The 15,958-nt window shown below is 46.2% G+C and overlaps 1 protein-coding gene across 1 annotated transcript in view; it reads left to right on the forward strand.

Moving 5' to 3' along the window:
- Positions 1-14,681, forward strand: part of FOXO3 (forkhead box O3) — a 17,332-nt gene extending 2,651 nt beyond the window's left edge. Inside the window, exons 2-3 of the mRNA XM_009893868.1 lie at positions 246-1,680; positions 14,174-14,681. Of these exons, the coding sequence (XP_009892170.1) occupies positions 246-1,646 (1,401 nt within the window). The 3' untranslated portion in view covers positions 1,647-1,680; positions 14,174-14,681. The remainder of the gene's footprint in view (positions 1-245; positions 1,681-14,173) is intronic.
- The last annotated feature ends 1,277 nt before the right edge of the window (positions 14,682-15,958 follow it).

Here is a 15,958-nt window from a genome sequence, read left to right on the forward strand (position 1 = left end):
CAGCTTTTGGGGGTGTAGAGGTGGGCACCAGGAATGTGCAGCTAGTGCAAGCTTGTGCATGCTGCAGTCACACTCCAGGCCTCCTGTATCCACCACCCCAGAAACCTGTGGTGATGTCCAGGAGAGCCCAATACTTTTATTCATGTTGCTGTTTTCACGTGATGTTGGTTTAATGGTAGAGATTTGGGTGGCCAAAAAAAAGTAGGGTGCTGGTCTTGATGTTTTGTTTTGTTCCTTTCCTGCAGAATTCGATCCGGCACAACTTGTCACTCCACAGCCGATTCGTCAGGGTGCAGAATGAAGGCACCGGGAAAAGCTCGTGGTGGATGATCAATCCAGACGGTGGGAAAGGTGGAAAGGCACCCCGGAGACGTGCTGTCTCGATGGACAATAGCAACAAGTACACAAAGAGCAGAGGGCGGGCCGCTAAGAAAAAGGCAGCCCTGCAGACAGCCCAGGAGACAAGCGAGGATAGCCCTTCTCAGCTCTCCAAGTGGCCAGGGAGTCCCACCTCCCGCAGCAGTGACGAGCTGGATGCATGGACAGATTTTCGCTCACGTACGAATTCAAACGCCAGTACGATCAGTGGCCGCTTGTCACCGATTTTGGCAAGCACCGAACTAGATGATGTTCAAGATGACGACGCTCCGCTTTCTCCCATGCTGTACAGTAGTCCATCGAGTTTGTCCCCATCAGTAAACAAACCGTGTACTGTGGAGTTGCCTAGGTTGACTGATATGGCTGGGACAATGAATTTGAACGATGGACTGACAGATAACCTCATGGATGATCTCTTGGACAATATAACACTCCCTCCCTCCCAGCAGTCGCCCACAGGAGGGATAATGCAGAGAAGCTCCAGTTTTCCGTATGGTTCCAAAGGTTCAGGGCTGGGTTCCCCGTCAAGTAGTTTCAACAACGCCGTGTTCGGGCCGTCATCCCTGAATTCCCTCCGCCAGTCGCCCATGCAGACCATTCAGGAGAACAAGCAAGCCACCTTCTCTTCCATTTCTCATTACAACAACCAGACGCTGCAGGATCTTCTCGCCTCTGATGCACTTAGTCACAGCGATGTCATGATGACACAGTCTGATCCACTCATGTCACAAGCCAGCACAGCTGTGTCCGCCCAGAATTCCCGCAGGAATATAATGCTCCGCAACGACCCCATGATGTCGTTTGCTGCACAGTCCAGCCAGGGCGGTCTGGTCAATCAGAGCCTGCCTCATCACCAGCACCAGTCCCACAACTCCTCCCTTAGTGGCAGCCGTGCCTTGTCCAATTCCATCAGTAACATAGGCTTGAGTGACTCAAACAGCTTGGGATCCTCCAAACATCAGCAGTCACCTGTCAATCAGTCTATGCAAACACTTTCTGACCCGCTCTCAGGCTCCTCTTTGTACTCCTCTAGCGTGAACCTCCCGGTCATGGGACATGAGAAATTCCCAAGTGACTTGGACCTGGATATTTTCAATGGGAGCTTGGAGTGTGACATGGAGTCCATTATCCGCAGTGAACTCATGGATGCAGATGGGCTGGATTTTAACTTTGATTCCCTCATCTCAGCTCAGAACGTTGTCAGTCTGAATGTGGGGAACTTCACTGGTGCTAAACAGGCTTCATCACAGAGTTGGGTACCAGGCTGAAGGATCTTTGAGAACAGGGAAAATGGGCAAACAGGTCAGTGCCCTGTAGATGTGGTAAAATACTTGGTTCTTTAGTTTTATTGGAGTTTGCACCAAACCCTTAATAGTTAGTGCACACTAATAATATTAATTTGGCTTGTGATGGCTTGCTATGTGTTGGTATGCAACAGGCACAACCAAGAAATGTTTGGAGGTGTGGAGGGAAACGAGGCTAAGCTATAAAAGCTGTTCGGCTGCAACTCTGTCAGCACGCATCTGATGCTATGCGTCCTTCTTAATTTAGGCATGAGAAATGTTAATGACAAATCAGGCAAACCAAGGTGGAATTTTTGTGGGTTTTAGGAATCACAGAGCTCCAACTTGTCTTCTTTGAAGTCGCAACAGATGGATTCTTCTCTGCAGCCAATGCCGCACATAGCCAAGCTGTGTTAGGGCAAGGGGCTTTACAGCCAGTGGTGCAATAGTGCTGCAGGGGAGGAGGAAGAGCATCTTTGCATGATCAGTGAGGATCGGGTATGTGGGACAGATCTGGACTGAATTAGAGTTGTACTGCTGCTGTTGTACAGCACCGCTAGCAAAATTGTTTGGGTTTTTTTTTTAATTGTGTTTCTTGGCAAAAAAAATCATGTAGCAAATCAAGGAATTATGTATTGAAATAGCAAAGGTGGGATCCTGGTCTCAGGAACGTCCTGGGTTTAATGTTTTAAACATGCAAAAGTTGTTGGTCCTTGCAAGGACTGGGGTTGGTATAATTTTCTTTTGGATTCCCCCAGGAGACTATCCGTAGGCTTGGATTCTGACATAGGTGCTTTTCACATGTTGGCCTCTTCAGATTAATTTTTTCCAGATTGATGTGGGTTTTTCCATTGCTTCTTTTCCACAACTTGGGGGCATTTTAACTTGTAAACATTGTTTCTGTCATTCTTTTGTGATTCTGCAGGGTCCCGCCCATACCTCTGCCTGCTCACACGTACATATTCACTGACTCATAGGATAGGTGCCACACAAAGTGCCCTTTCTCCTTTGTTTATTTATTAATACAAGGGAGTAGATTTCAAAATATAGTAGGATAAAAGGTTAGCTATAAATTATTGAAAGTGTTCTATTAACTGCAGAATAGTATGTAGAGTATCCCAGAGGTGAGGTTAAATGAGGTATTCATTCAGTTTTCAGCTTACTTCCAACTTTCTTATTTTCTGGATGAAGGATGGAAAGAGGGAGTCAGTGTCGTTTGACTTTATGGTACATAATTTGCCCTTTCATCTTTAATTGAGTTTTCATTCTCTGTTCCACTGTTAGATGTTCACGGGGAAGCTTTGCAGTAGGTGAACAGCAGTGGTGAACCTTCTGAATCTCTTCCTGTGTGTACGGAGTACCACAGGAGACGTGTGCTGTGGTCTGATGTCTGTGAAGGAGAACAAGACTGCCCAGGAGTCCCCCTCTCAGTCGTTCTGCAAAGCTGCCTCGCTCCGGTGGAGCAGTTGGTTTGCTCGGCCTTTTCGCTGCCGGTGGGAGGATTTCCTCGGTTCTTTCATACCTTCTTGCACAAAGGAAGAGTGTCACAGTGCATGGCCAGGAGACAGGCTGTGGAGGTGGGCTGTAGAGGACGCCATGTCCCGCTGACCCTGCATGGGACAGCAGCTTGGCAAGGCCAGGGCCACAGCAGAATTCTGGTTTTCCTTCAGTTCCAGTGCTGGAGAATTTAAGAATGGAAAGGCAGGGGAGGCGGGGGGGCAAGAATTGACTCATGAACCGCTAAACAAAAACTTGTAGAAGGTCACGTTTGCTGACCAACTGTCTCTTCCTCCAGGTTCGTGAACTGTTTGGATTTAAAAACCCTTTTTGCATGAGGTGAAAAAAAAAAAATGCTGTAGGAACTTTATCGCTGTGAAACATCACACGGTACAATCTGCCAAATGGGGCCTAAAAACCAGATGTTATTGACAGCTTTGCTTGACACAGGCAAACAGGGCAGCCTCCTGCTTTCCTGTCTTCGTTTGCCGTGGCTAGGTAGAAGATGCCTGTGGGGAGACCTGCCTGGGCAGCGCGGAGGAGGCACACCACGCCACCTCCTCACTGATGCTCACCGCTGCCTCGTCACCCCAGCCTGTGCCATTCACGGAAAGCGTAGCCGCCGTGATCTTTTTCAGGCTGCTCCCTCTGAATAAATGAACTGACACATCTGTGTGAGCAGAGTCTCATTGCAGAGGACAGATTTGTTAACGAGACAGCTCTCCTCGGTGGATTACTGTCCAGTCATGTGTGGAAGCCTCTTTCGCTCTCTCTGACAAGTGGACCGGCTGCTGTGGGGTGCCTCCGGTATCAGGTGCAAGTGCAGATGATTTCTGCTGAGGTGGTTCATCATGCACCCTTCATCGTCTGTTAAGCAGCCCTGTTTCAGAGTTTGCCTCCCTATGAGAATTTCATATTTTGATAGGAGCACCTCGCGTGGCATTGAATGCAATCGTTCTGAATTGCTTTCTCGGTTATTTCTCTGCTTTGCTGTGGCAATAGGGACCCCTGAATTAAAATCTTCACTTTGCAGTGTTCGTGTTCCCAACAATGAATCTTTACAAGCCTGAAGACTGGGTAACGTTTTCAGCAGAGCAGCCTGGAGCTTGCTCGTGCTAAATCTGTTTCATGAGGGTGGCCAGGTGCATTTTGCAGGCAGGCAGAAGCAGTTACAATGGGTTATTGGCATACCTGGGAATAGTGAGTGCTGTGTTTCCTATGAAAAATAAGAGAAACATTGGAGTCAGTCTTTGGGAAGAAAAGAAAGAAGCCAAATACGTAGGTATTTAGTTTATACATACTCTAGGTATAGAGGGGCATTTACTTTGGAAGAAAATCAACTACAGTTTCTTCATAGGGGAAGTGAAAAAAAACATGCAGGAGATGCCACTGTTGCGGGTTTAGTGGCTCTGCACGTTTGCTGCACGTAAGCCTGTGGACGGTCTCCGTGCTGGCCCTATGCCTATGAGGCTGGCCATGCCCACTTTCAGAGGGCCCTAATGGAGGCATATAAACGAATTTGGGTTTGCTTTGGTTTTTTGTTTTGGTTTGGTTTTTCTCTTACAAGAAGGAAAGGAGAAAATCAATATGCTTTTTTCTTGCTTTATTCACTCAGCCATAATTTTTCCCTCTTAAGCTGGCTGGGGCCTCTGTTCCTCTGTCTCTGCCTGCTTCCCAGGAGCACTGGATATGCTCCCCGCCCACTCAGATAATCATCACCTTGCTTTTCCAGCTTGTTTATCAATAAATAAAGATGTCACTATTCCCTCACCTGTCTCTAGAATACCTTTTGTTTTGAAATTAATGGGTCCTGTCTCAGCCTGGGCTTCCCACAACTCTGCACTCCATGGCCCTCAGCTAGCGAGTCCCAAGGGACTTGGCATTCGCCAAAGAGTAGTCCCAAACGGAGTGGCAGGCGAGACTATTCAGGACATTTACTGCTGCCTGGAAGGTCAGGAGCCAACTACCGCTTGGGCAAACGTTTCCTTGGGCCTCAAAACTCACCCAAGTTGTTTTTACCTCAGTTGTTGCAGTGATCCAGTTTACAATGGCGTTGCGCGGGCAGCGATGCTGGCAGGGCTTGGGCAGGGGCGGAGGGCGGCTCAGCACAAGCAAGGCAGGAACTTGAGCTGGTTTCACCATCTGAAAAACTCATCTAGCTGCATCTTCTGAGAGAGATTTCAGTGTGCCATTTAGTGCGATTCCTCTGGGCTCCGTAACGGAGCTGTGCTGGAGTCACGTTGACTTGTTCGAAAATCGCAAATGAAATACTTCACAGATCAGTTAAAGTCACTCATTTCGCCCTAGCATCATCTAGGTCCCACATCACCTTACTGTAGCAGTAGAATGCGCAAGCTACTAATAGCCACATCATGAAACGTTAGCACAATTTGATGAATAACATCTCTGATAAAGCAAAATCCTCGGAAACGTAACGAAATGCCTGTTGGTATTTCATTAGTCCGTATCAGTTTGGACTACTTGCCAGTTTGTTAATTGGTGTTCAACCTGTTTCTGGGTGAAATTCATACCAAAGACAAATGCATAGGTCTGAGGGTGACTTACTGTTCACTACAACACCATCTTAAAAGTTGAAGTAGGTAGTGAAAAGATCCCCATTTGGATGGAGTTTTGAATCAGAGACCTCTGGACAATATGCCATGAGGAAGATGATTTTTATTCTTTACCAGAAGCCTTGTTTTCTGCTCATTAAAGCTGAAACGTGGAAACCCGAATCAGTAGACCTCTTGCCTGAGGATGCTGACAGCCTCAGGACCATAGCTGCATTTCCTCCTCTCTTATTTTCAAAAATGAGGTCTTAGGGGTAGGGCTGGCAGGTTTCTTACACGGAGCCAAGATGGGGCTGGCTGCCTTTAAAAAATCCAAAAGAAATTCAGGAGCAGCAAATTCTTCTGCTCCATTTCTAACAGGTTAGTGGTTAAGGCGGTGGCACGCTTCTAACATTTAAGTGTTGTTTCAGCCAGCCCAGGTTTTGAAAGGTGGTTTTGTGACTAGCTGAACATCACACGTGCCAAGTTTGGTCTTTGAACAAAAACATCTATGTAGAAAGCTTATTTCTTTGGGAACAGGGATCCCATTAATGCCAATGAGGGCCTGCCTCGGTGAGGCTCCTCGCTCTCCAGGCACACACCAGTGGCACGGGAGCAAACTCGGTCCTCATGGCCGCTGGGGAGGAGGAGAGGGGAAAGCCGGGCAAACCCCGCTAGGGTTGCCCACCATGTGGTCCTGCTGGCCATAGTGCCCCTCGAAGGCCCTTGCAGACAGGAGCCAGTCCTACACTTGCAGGGATGCGGTGGCTTTTGCTGCTGAAGACAGCAGGAGCTGACACACAAGCATGATGAATCGTTTGCTCCTTCTGGGAATAGGGCTTTTTGGTTTTGGTGTTTGCTTTTTTTTTTAATCTGGAATTATGTTTGGGGTTTTATTAACCCAGGAAAAAGATCCGTAACAACTAGGATTGCCCCCGCCAGCTTGTGTTGTTAGTATACAGCAGCTGAAGCCAGGCCAGTGGTCTGATCCTGTGGTTTGGGTGTTCTTCTGCTGGTGTTTTATATAGATATATTTTTTAGTACCTCATGCTTTGTCATGTGATTCAGCAGCAATAATTAGGCAGAAACTTGCTGTCCCTGCAGATGCCAAGATTACAGGATGACATACTCTCACCAGATGACAGCACAAACTGGTATTTTTAGAACAGCCCGCATCAACTGGTCTCCCCAGTGCTTTCCTCCCTGGATCGGCAGCACGCAGGTTTTATTACAGAATGAATCTTCACAAATCGTCTTTTTCGTGTGAATGAGCCATAATGATTGTTTAGAGCTGCAGATCAGTGTTGGTCCCCAGACGTGCTGTTGCGTGATTGCTGGGATCGTTACAGGTGGTTTTTCTTTTCTTTCCTTCTTTTGAGCCAGACTTTTAAATAGCCCCCTAAAAACATATTTTCTTGAAGAAGTGCGTAATAAAGACATCCTTTTTAGAAACATAGCGTCATGCAGCTGAGGAAAGGTCGAGGTCTTTTTTCATAGCAATTCAGCACCCAGCCAAGGTGATGAACTGACAGCTGGAGAGGTTGAAGTCTTGTGTTGATGACAGCCAAAGAGCACACGTATAGCGTAGGCAGCAGGAGTGCACATATTTATGTAGTACCGTACGTAAATAGCCAACCTTTCTCTCCTGGCCTGGGGAGGGAGGATGAAGGAAGGGTGCTCACACAACACCACCCCAGGCTCCCAGTGCTGCTGGTGGAGATTCTCCAGCAGGATGCTCCCATCAGCGCTGTCCCTGATCAAGTCCCACATGGTTCATGGGGACACTGACCCCATTAAATCAGGTACCTGCGGCTGGGTGGTGGGAACGCTCTGCTCTGGTCCAGTCTACGGGGGCTATTTAATTAGCTTTTCCACTCAGATTACCACGCAGGGTGGCAGTTGTTGGAGTCTGGCAGAACAGACATCTGCTGAGCAGTAATCGGACAGAGATGCAGCTCAGCTAACGGAGGCTGCTGTGTAGCCGCGGTTGTCTGCCTCTGCTCCAGGAAAAAAGCCACTTTTCCCAGACGATGCCGCGGAGAATGGCTTGCATTTATGCACTTTTACAGCTGAGCTGAATATCTTGCCCATTGTTTTTCCCTTGTACTGCCTGCTTCTCCTGGCTTTCGTAGGTAATTTATTTCATACAAGCGTAGAGGAAGTCTGGTTTTGAGGAAGGACTTTCCCTCTCTTGCCTTTTCTACCACTTGTAAGTTATGATAGACAACGTCCTGCCTTATATCAACGTGGTCGAAATCCTTTTCTGTGACCTGTGTGAGTGTGATTGGCCTGTCATTTTCAACTTACTGCAGAGGAAAATGAGAAGACTCCATAGCAGGGAGGATGTTTTTAAAATAAGCTTGGTACCTGGCAGAGAAAAACGGACTCTTTGAGGACGTTCAGAATAAAGTGTACATAGCACGTTTCCATAGCACTATAAACCCATAATTCAGGATGTTTCCAGCCATGCAGGTGCCTTTTACTCTAAAAAGCAGCTCTTATTCTTCAGATTCAAAAGCGTGAGCACAATCCCTCTCTGTTTTTTCTCAGGTGCAGTAGTTAGCCATCCTTTTCTGATCCACAGTAGAGGTCTCCTTCCCAGTGCTTCTGAGAGCCTAAAGAAAGCACTGTTATTCCAGCTGATGTACTTCACCCCTAACAGAAGTTGTATTTTGCAAGTATTTTTGGCCTATTTCCTCCAGTCCAGCAGTATCCTGTCTAAAAGGTGCTGCGTTGAACATCCAGGCTGATGTCTCTGGATCATTGGCCCATAGTGTCCCATGATTTCCAGCTCTCTGCTCAGGCCCCTGAAAGACAGGGGGATAGAGAAAGGGATAAAATTTACCATAAAATTGTCAAGTAAGAAGGCTGGAGACCTTGTAGAGAGATGATGTCCTGTATCTAAACTCTTTTTTGTTGGCCAAGGGCAGAGGATTGAACCCAGCCAGATGTGATGGTTCTCAATGGCAATTGGGTATCGGCAGTGCTTGTGCTGGAAAGCTGGCATAACTGCACACTGACATGTCTGTAGGTGTAAAAACAAGTGTGTCGGCATATGGTCTTCTTGTATGGGCAACACCACAGTGACATATGTAGTGGAGTCTGCACGCACCTGCTCCTCTTGCAAGCGAGTGCAGAATTTCCTGTGAGTTTGGTTGTTCAGTATCAGGTTCTGATACATTAGGAAAACCCCGATCTACTTTTCCTTTGAAGTATGTGAGCATGGGCGGAGCAATTTCTCTCTGGGTGTCTCCTCTTCATCTGTAAAATGGGGTAGAAGGGCCTTACCCACCTTTGAGGGTAAAATGAACTGCCCGGAGGAGCGGTGAACTCTCCTTTGCTGGAAATATTCAAGACTTGGCTTGTCAGGGCCCTGAATAACCTAACCTAAGGCCCTGCCTTCAGCAGAAGGTTGGACCAGATGATGCCGAGTCCCTTCCAGCCTGGGCTTTTCTATGATTCTGTAGACAAGTGGGATATCTGAATAACGCCCATATCAATAGTTGTGGCATCTCACTACAGTTCTGGGCAAGCCATTTGTCCCAGGGAGCTGACACAGGGTGACAGAACGATCTGTTGTCTTTAGTTACATTTACTTCCAAAGTACTTGATTGTCTGCTGTGGTTTACAATGTTTCTTGGAGTGGAAGAGCAGCAGCAGAAGGCAAACAGACACTTTCATGATTTACATGCCTGCACAACTACAAGCACAGCAACTTTTTAGCTCCCATAAGTCTTAGTTCTGTGCCGGCATTCTTCCTCTTTCCATCCTTCTCCCTCACTCTCTAACCCCGATTCTGAGCTGGAAAAGATCTTATTTTTACGAGTAGAACTTAAAGAGAAACAGTGAAGTTGCAACATGCCTGAAAGTTCAGGAAAGAAAACACATTAAGTTGGCAGCTCTTTTTTTCCCCTCAGGCTTCACACCCTGACCTCAGCGTCGTCTCTCAGCACAGAGCTGTCCTTGTGTAGCGCATACACTGAGCCTGTAGGGTGTCACTGTGGCACACCTGCCACAGCATCAGGATTCCTAATTTTTATTCTGCTTGAACAAAAAATCTCATGCTACAATTTTATCATTATAGAATGACTGAACACAGTAGTTCTCTTCCTTACTTGTTTCTAAACAAATACTGTGTATTCTTCAGTCTTGAGCTGTGAAACCTCAGGCAGAATATTAACTTGTAACCACACATAATCAAGTCTTGCTTTTTGAGCCTACCCCCATTGTGGAATAGAAGCTGTACTGCTGGTGTCAATGCGAAATCAAGAAGAAGAGGCACTAGAACGAATGTACATCTGTCACTAAAGGACGCGAGTTTCCTTCAAAATGTTTGCATCCCAACTCTCTGGACAGTGGAAGTAGTTATTGGGATTTCCTGTCCCCAGCGAGTCATTACGGAGTGGTACCCAGGGCAAACACTTGTTTTACAGACCTTTAAGTGGTGATATTTTTCAAGATGCGGTCTGCTCAACGAGCCTTCCAGCCAAATCAGGAGGTCCTTGGTAGGCTGCCATACAGAGGAGCTGTGTGTTGCTAGTGCAGTTTCTCGTACCATAAGTACATAAAAGAGCATATAGCTTTTCTTTTAACTGTATGTGCTGATTGTTAAATTAGCTTATTGATAAACTGAGCAGCAGTGCACATTACCCGTGCCTCCCCTCTGGGGACCATTGTTGTGTCACCTTTCTATTCTGAAGAAATTTCCAGTGCTGCGTAATTGGCACCATTGGGAATCAAAGGGTGCAACAGGCAGGAGATGATCCTTCAGAGCTGCTCTGATGGTGCACAAGCTGGTGTGGGGCTTGGGGCATGGCCATCTCATCAAGTGGTGGAATGATGTGAGAGGGAGGTCAGGAAACGTTGTTGCTGGAGGGAAATGGCAACCAACAGCTCAGCCACAGAGTAAAGCAAGAGTAGCATTTGTAACTGGTCACTAGCAAGGTAGAGGATGGGAGGGCAGAGAAAAGAACAGAAGAAGGGGGCGTTTCATCTCCCACATAATTGCTTACAAGCTGAAGAATTAGAAAATACAGAAATACTTGCTTTTTGTTCTACACTCTTCCACCAAACAGGATAAACAGATTTAGCATCTAGTGCTCAGAATGTCTGTGGGACGTGATAAAGTAGGAGTTTGTCCTCACTCCTCATTTAATGCTTTTTCTGTATCTGTTTTGAAGTCATTATTTTCACCAACCACTTGCATATGTGCTTGCATAAGCTATAGCTTGATATAGTACTATAGATTCTTCTAGTGTCCAGCAGATGTATCTTGTTCCAGCCTTCTGTACCCAGGGGTTCCAAACAGCCATAGTGGAATTGCCTCTACTTTCAGCGCGTGCGTGTGTGTGGGACAGAGAGCCCAGGTATCAATGCGGTTGTGAAGACTGCACTCCAAAAGAAAGCCTTCACTCTCTCCAAAAGAAAGTCTTAAGAAAAAGAAGTCTTAAGAAACTTCAGGAGAAAGTCTGAAATTCCTCTTTCCTTTCCTCTCCCTGATGATTGAAAATGGGCTTCAGGTTTGACAGAGCTTTTCAAGGGAGAAATGAATTTTCCAGGGAGTGGCTTAAGAAGTACAGGCAGATGATGTTTCCCAGTAGTGCCCTTTTTGGAAGTTCCCCCCAGCCTAAGAAGCAAGAAACCGTGCCACACATAAGAGGGCTTTATGCCTTTGTTGTGGCAAGTTAGCAAACGCTGCTCTAGCCCACTAGCCCTGCTAGACTCTACCTTTCTTGTATCCCTTCTTGACCTCTGTTCTATGCACTTTTATCATCACTCACTGTGCTCATACTTCTGCTATCCCCCAAAGGAGGACCCAAAAGCAAAGGCCAGGAAAAAGGATAAAGTAGGGACTGGAGTACTTCACCTGGAGAGCTGCATGTTGCCTTAGAGGACAGCATCATCCTGGCTCACCAGAGGAGAAACCCTGTCTGCTACTGCAAATTCAGGGTTACGTGCCAGAGGACGAGCTTTTCCCACTGTCATCAGGAATGGGAGAAAACCTTGTGGTGGCTCAGGATGCAGCGGGAGATATTTGAGGGCAGTGAGAGAGGAACACAGGAGAGTTGTGGTTGAGGGCCACTGATAAATGGAGATGTAACTGGAGTGCTTGCTTCCCTGCGTGGTACAGTTTTCATTGCTATGAAGCAGCAGGCCGCTAACTCGGGGTTAACAGAGGCTTTTTGTGGCGAGACAGAAAGCGAGAGTGTGTGGGCCTATTACAGACTACAGTGGGGTAATTTGAAGGCAGGCAGGTTAAGACTTTGATCTACTTCTTTTCATTTTTAATCCATTTGCAAAGTCCGTGTAAACAGAGCTGTGAAAATGGAGTGTGGTTTGGTTCTGCCATGAGCAAATTTCACCTCAGCTCTGCGTCTGTCTCCTAAGCGTTGGCACTGTCTGAAGGACAGGTGTCCTCGGGAAAAAATACCTGGCAGTGCCGCTTCCACAAATGATGCTCATCATCATCCTTCCTCCAGTTTTTTTCTCTTGTCACTTTGTGTCATAGTATTTTACATACGTTTTTAATTTAACGTTAAACACTACTCTGGTACTTCATTGGGAGTTTCTGTACTCGTTTACTTTTAATTAATAGCTTCATTTAAAGTCAGCAAGACTTCTCACATGTGCTGAAGTTAAGCCCATGCTCAGCATAACTGGTGGCTGCATGAGAGCGAGCCCACTTGCCCCTGGGCTGCAGCGTGCAGGACCCAAGCCTTGCCTTCAGATGGGGTTGTGCTTTCGGAAGCTCGCCTTGTGCTCAGGCTTTAAGGAGAAGTAGAGAAAAGGGCATGCACTCATTTGAGTTTGCATGCAAGTCACTAGCCAGGTTTTACTGGGGGCTACCAGGCTTGTCTGTGTATCTTCTGCTGACCTTGTTATGGCCATCACGACACACTTACCAAATGGAGCTGTTGCCAGGCAGTCACATTAACGAATGGCTAGTGTTAATTTGCTCTTTGAAAATGAAGAAATCAATACGTTGATCCAGTCGGAAATCCCTTTATTCACAAAACAGTCTACCCCAAACCCCTCCACATAATTAAGGCTAAAGCCAAATTTTGTTTGGGTGAAACGCACAATCTGTCTGCTCCCTAAGCTGTGCTGAATGAAGTTCTCCCCTAATGGCTCAGGAAGCAGCTGTCACGCTGTTGCTCTAATAACCATGAGACAAAATGATTAGATTTCCATCAATCATTTAGCATTATCAGAATAGGTCATTTTAATAAAATGTTATCATAGGATCAGTGCCTGGCACCTTAGAAAGGAGAGGGGCGGTGATGGAGAGTCATCTCGTGACAGCCTTTGAGTGATCTCCCTTGCAGGAGATGCTGGTCCAGATTAATCCCACAGTCCCTCTAAATCCACCGTTTTTCATGTGGGTGCCTGATACCAGGATCTTTTTAGAGTAAACACATTCCTGTAATCAACTCAAGTGGCTTTTTGGTTTCAGCAAGTGTCGCCTTGTTCTTGCACTGTACAAAAAAAATCACCAATCATTCATCTCGGGGAAAATCCTCAACAGGTTGTACGCCCTGGTTTCAGAAGCCATCAGAGAGCCAGAAGTTACATGCCCAGCAACACGGATGGCTACCAAGTTGGCCTTCTGAAGATGTGAAAGGATTTCATGGGAATGTTTAAATGTATATATTTTTCCAAAACCCTACTTGGTACCTGCCTATGTCTTTAAGCCACTGAGTACCTTTAGAAACCTGGCCCCTTGGCCCTCTTGGTTGAAATGTTCATGTTTTCAGTGTTCTACCAACTTGCCATGTCCCTTCGTAGTCATCTCCACACTGCATCCAAGGTGTCTTGCCAGTGTCTTTCCCTCTGCAGAGAAGTTTCACAGCTTCAGAATAAGCTGGACCCTAACCCCATTTTTAAAGCCAGGTGGACCCTGTCTGTTGACAGTGTGTCATACAAGCAGGAAAACTAAGAACTCCAAAGTCCGAAATCGTGGCTCCTCGCTGCTTCTCTTGAGCAACCTCCTTCGGCTGTCCTTCAAGGGTGGTGGTCAATGTCAAACACTGATGGAAGATTTGTCCAGCCTTTTGGTGATACTGAGAAAGGGTGATCATGAAAAATGGAGAAAAGCTGGAGGATCCTTCCGTGCTTCACCTGGAAATACGCTTAACAAATAGATGATGTACTGGGTTTCTGTAAATCAGACTTGGGCATTGTTTTTCTTTGGACAGAGGGTTATTACTTTCCTGTTTGGGAGCAGCTAAGCCAGCAAGGCAGCACACTCCAACCTTGGCAAGGGAGAAGCATTTTCAGGCAGGGTCATGGTGCAGCTTATTCCGTGCTATAAGTTTGAAGCTTCTGGGTGTAAACAAATCAAAATTGCTTGTCAGTGTAAGCTGTTGTTGGGTTTGGAGGTTTGCTTGTTGCCTTTTTGTTGTGGGTTTTTTTTTCCTATGTGCAGCAGTCTCACTGTCTTTTCTTCTTTTTCTTCTTCCTCTCCAGGCCCTCAAACTGACACGAGATGTAGAGAGAGAACCCTTTGCCAAATCTGCTGTCAGCAAGTGGACAGTGATACTGTTTACAGCTTACGACCTTTGTGAACCCTGCATTATTTTCCTAATGAAGCAGACTGTTAATAGGCCCCTTACCGGAGTGAAGATCATCCTTTTTTTTTTTTTTTTTTTTCCTTTTTTCCCTCTTTTTTTGTTGGGAATTGAACTCATTCTGAAGTATGCAAAATCTTCCTTTTCTGGGATGGCCAAGCACCTGCTGTGGAGACAATGTTCAGCACCATCCTGTTGAGAACACACTGTGTAGCCTTTACAGTAGTTACTTGTCAATGAGTATGTGGTGTTTCAATATATTAATGGTTTATGGGATGTTTTTAAGTTGGCTTTTCTTTTTGGAGGTTTTCCCCATCTGCCCACCCTCCCCCCTAAAACCTCCAGTTTGATTTCCTTAGATTTTTGACCATATTTGCTTTCTCTCCTTGGGGTATCTGAAGCACTGCGCACGCGCAAGGAAAAGATCATAACCCAACACTGCGCAGACGCGAGGGTTTTTTGAATATGCAGCGTTTGTTGTACCGATCAACTGGCTGAATTCCAGAGAGAGGGTGATGAGTGTGGTCTGTTGGTTTGTTGGGTTGGTTTGTTTGTTTCTTTCTTATTCTTTCCTTCAATTTAATGGTACACCCCCTGTTTTTCCGTAAGCATCACACCAGGGCTGACTGCAAAACAAGGGAAGCCAGCGAGTTTGCCTCTTGGCTCGTGAGGATGGACTGATGGTGGGTGCCGTTGCCCGCACGTGCAGCGACACCAAGGCAGGAGCCCGTTCACCGCCTGCGGGAGCAGGCTCCCCTCCTGCCTTCTGTTAGGAGGGCTGCCCCTCCGGCCGCAGCGAGCTGTTAAGGAGATAGAAGCTGAGCTGCTGGACAAGTTGAGCATAGCCACCTGTAAAGATGTGTTTGGAAAAGCAAAAATTGAGGGCAATAACGCCGCTTCGCAGAAAAGGGAAGCGTAGAGGCTGGGCATCGGCAGGTGACTTGCAGTGGCAATGCCAGGAGCCGAGGCACAGGTCGTTGCGGGGTGTGTTACTGCATCAGTGATCCTTTGGTTTTTTGTTGGTTTTTTTTTTGTTGTTTTGTTTTGTTTTGGACATATCCTTGATTCTTTTTTCCTTCTCATTATGTATAATCTGTTGTGGCAGAAGAAGCAGGAGAGGGAATGGCAAGGTGACAGTATCATACAAAACGGCTTTTCATATGGGTATAGATTGTAACAGGATAAAGGACACTGAAAGACAAGGCAGTTTTATATATTTTGCTTCTAAGATTTTCTTTTGTAAAATGAATAATAATAATAATGAATAAAAGGTATGGTGCTGTATAGATCCTCTCTATAATCTGGAAAGTTTGATTACTTTTTATTAGTATCTTGGGGGGGGGAGGGATACAAAAAAAGCGGGGAAAACACCAATGGTACATAGGAACTTGGTATGAAGAGGTTCTGAATAGGACAGTGTATACATAATTCTCCAAAGCGATATATGAAGTTTTTTTCTTTGCATAAAAGCATTATGCATATAAATATATAAATATATTTTATTATGTACAGAAATGGATCATTATGCATGGATGTTAGGAAAAAAAGACTAGCATTTTAACCCAAAGTCTCAGTGCATGAGTTCCCACCAACCTGTGTCCCATGCAATGTGGAGTGACTCCCTCTCGCCATTGCCACCGCACATGCACAGTCTCGCACACACACACACACGCACGCACGCATT

Source organism: Charadrius vociferus, unplaced genomic scaffold, assembly GCF_000708025.1.
Source record: "Charadrius vociferus isolate BGI_N301 unplaced genomic scaffold, ASM70802v2 scaffold129, whole genome shotgun sequence".
Lineage (NCBI taxonomy): Eukaryota > Metazoa > Chordata > Aves > Charadriiformes > Charadriidae > Charadrius > Charadrius vociferus.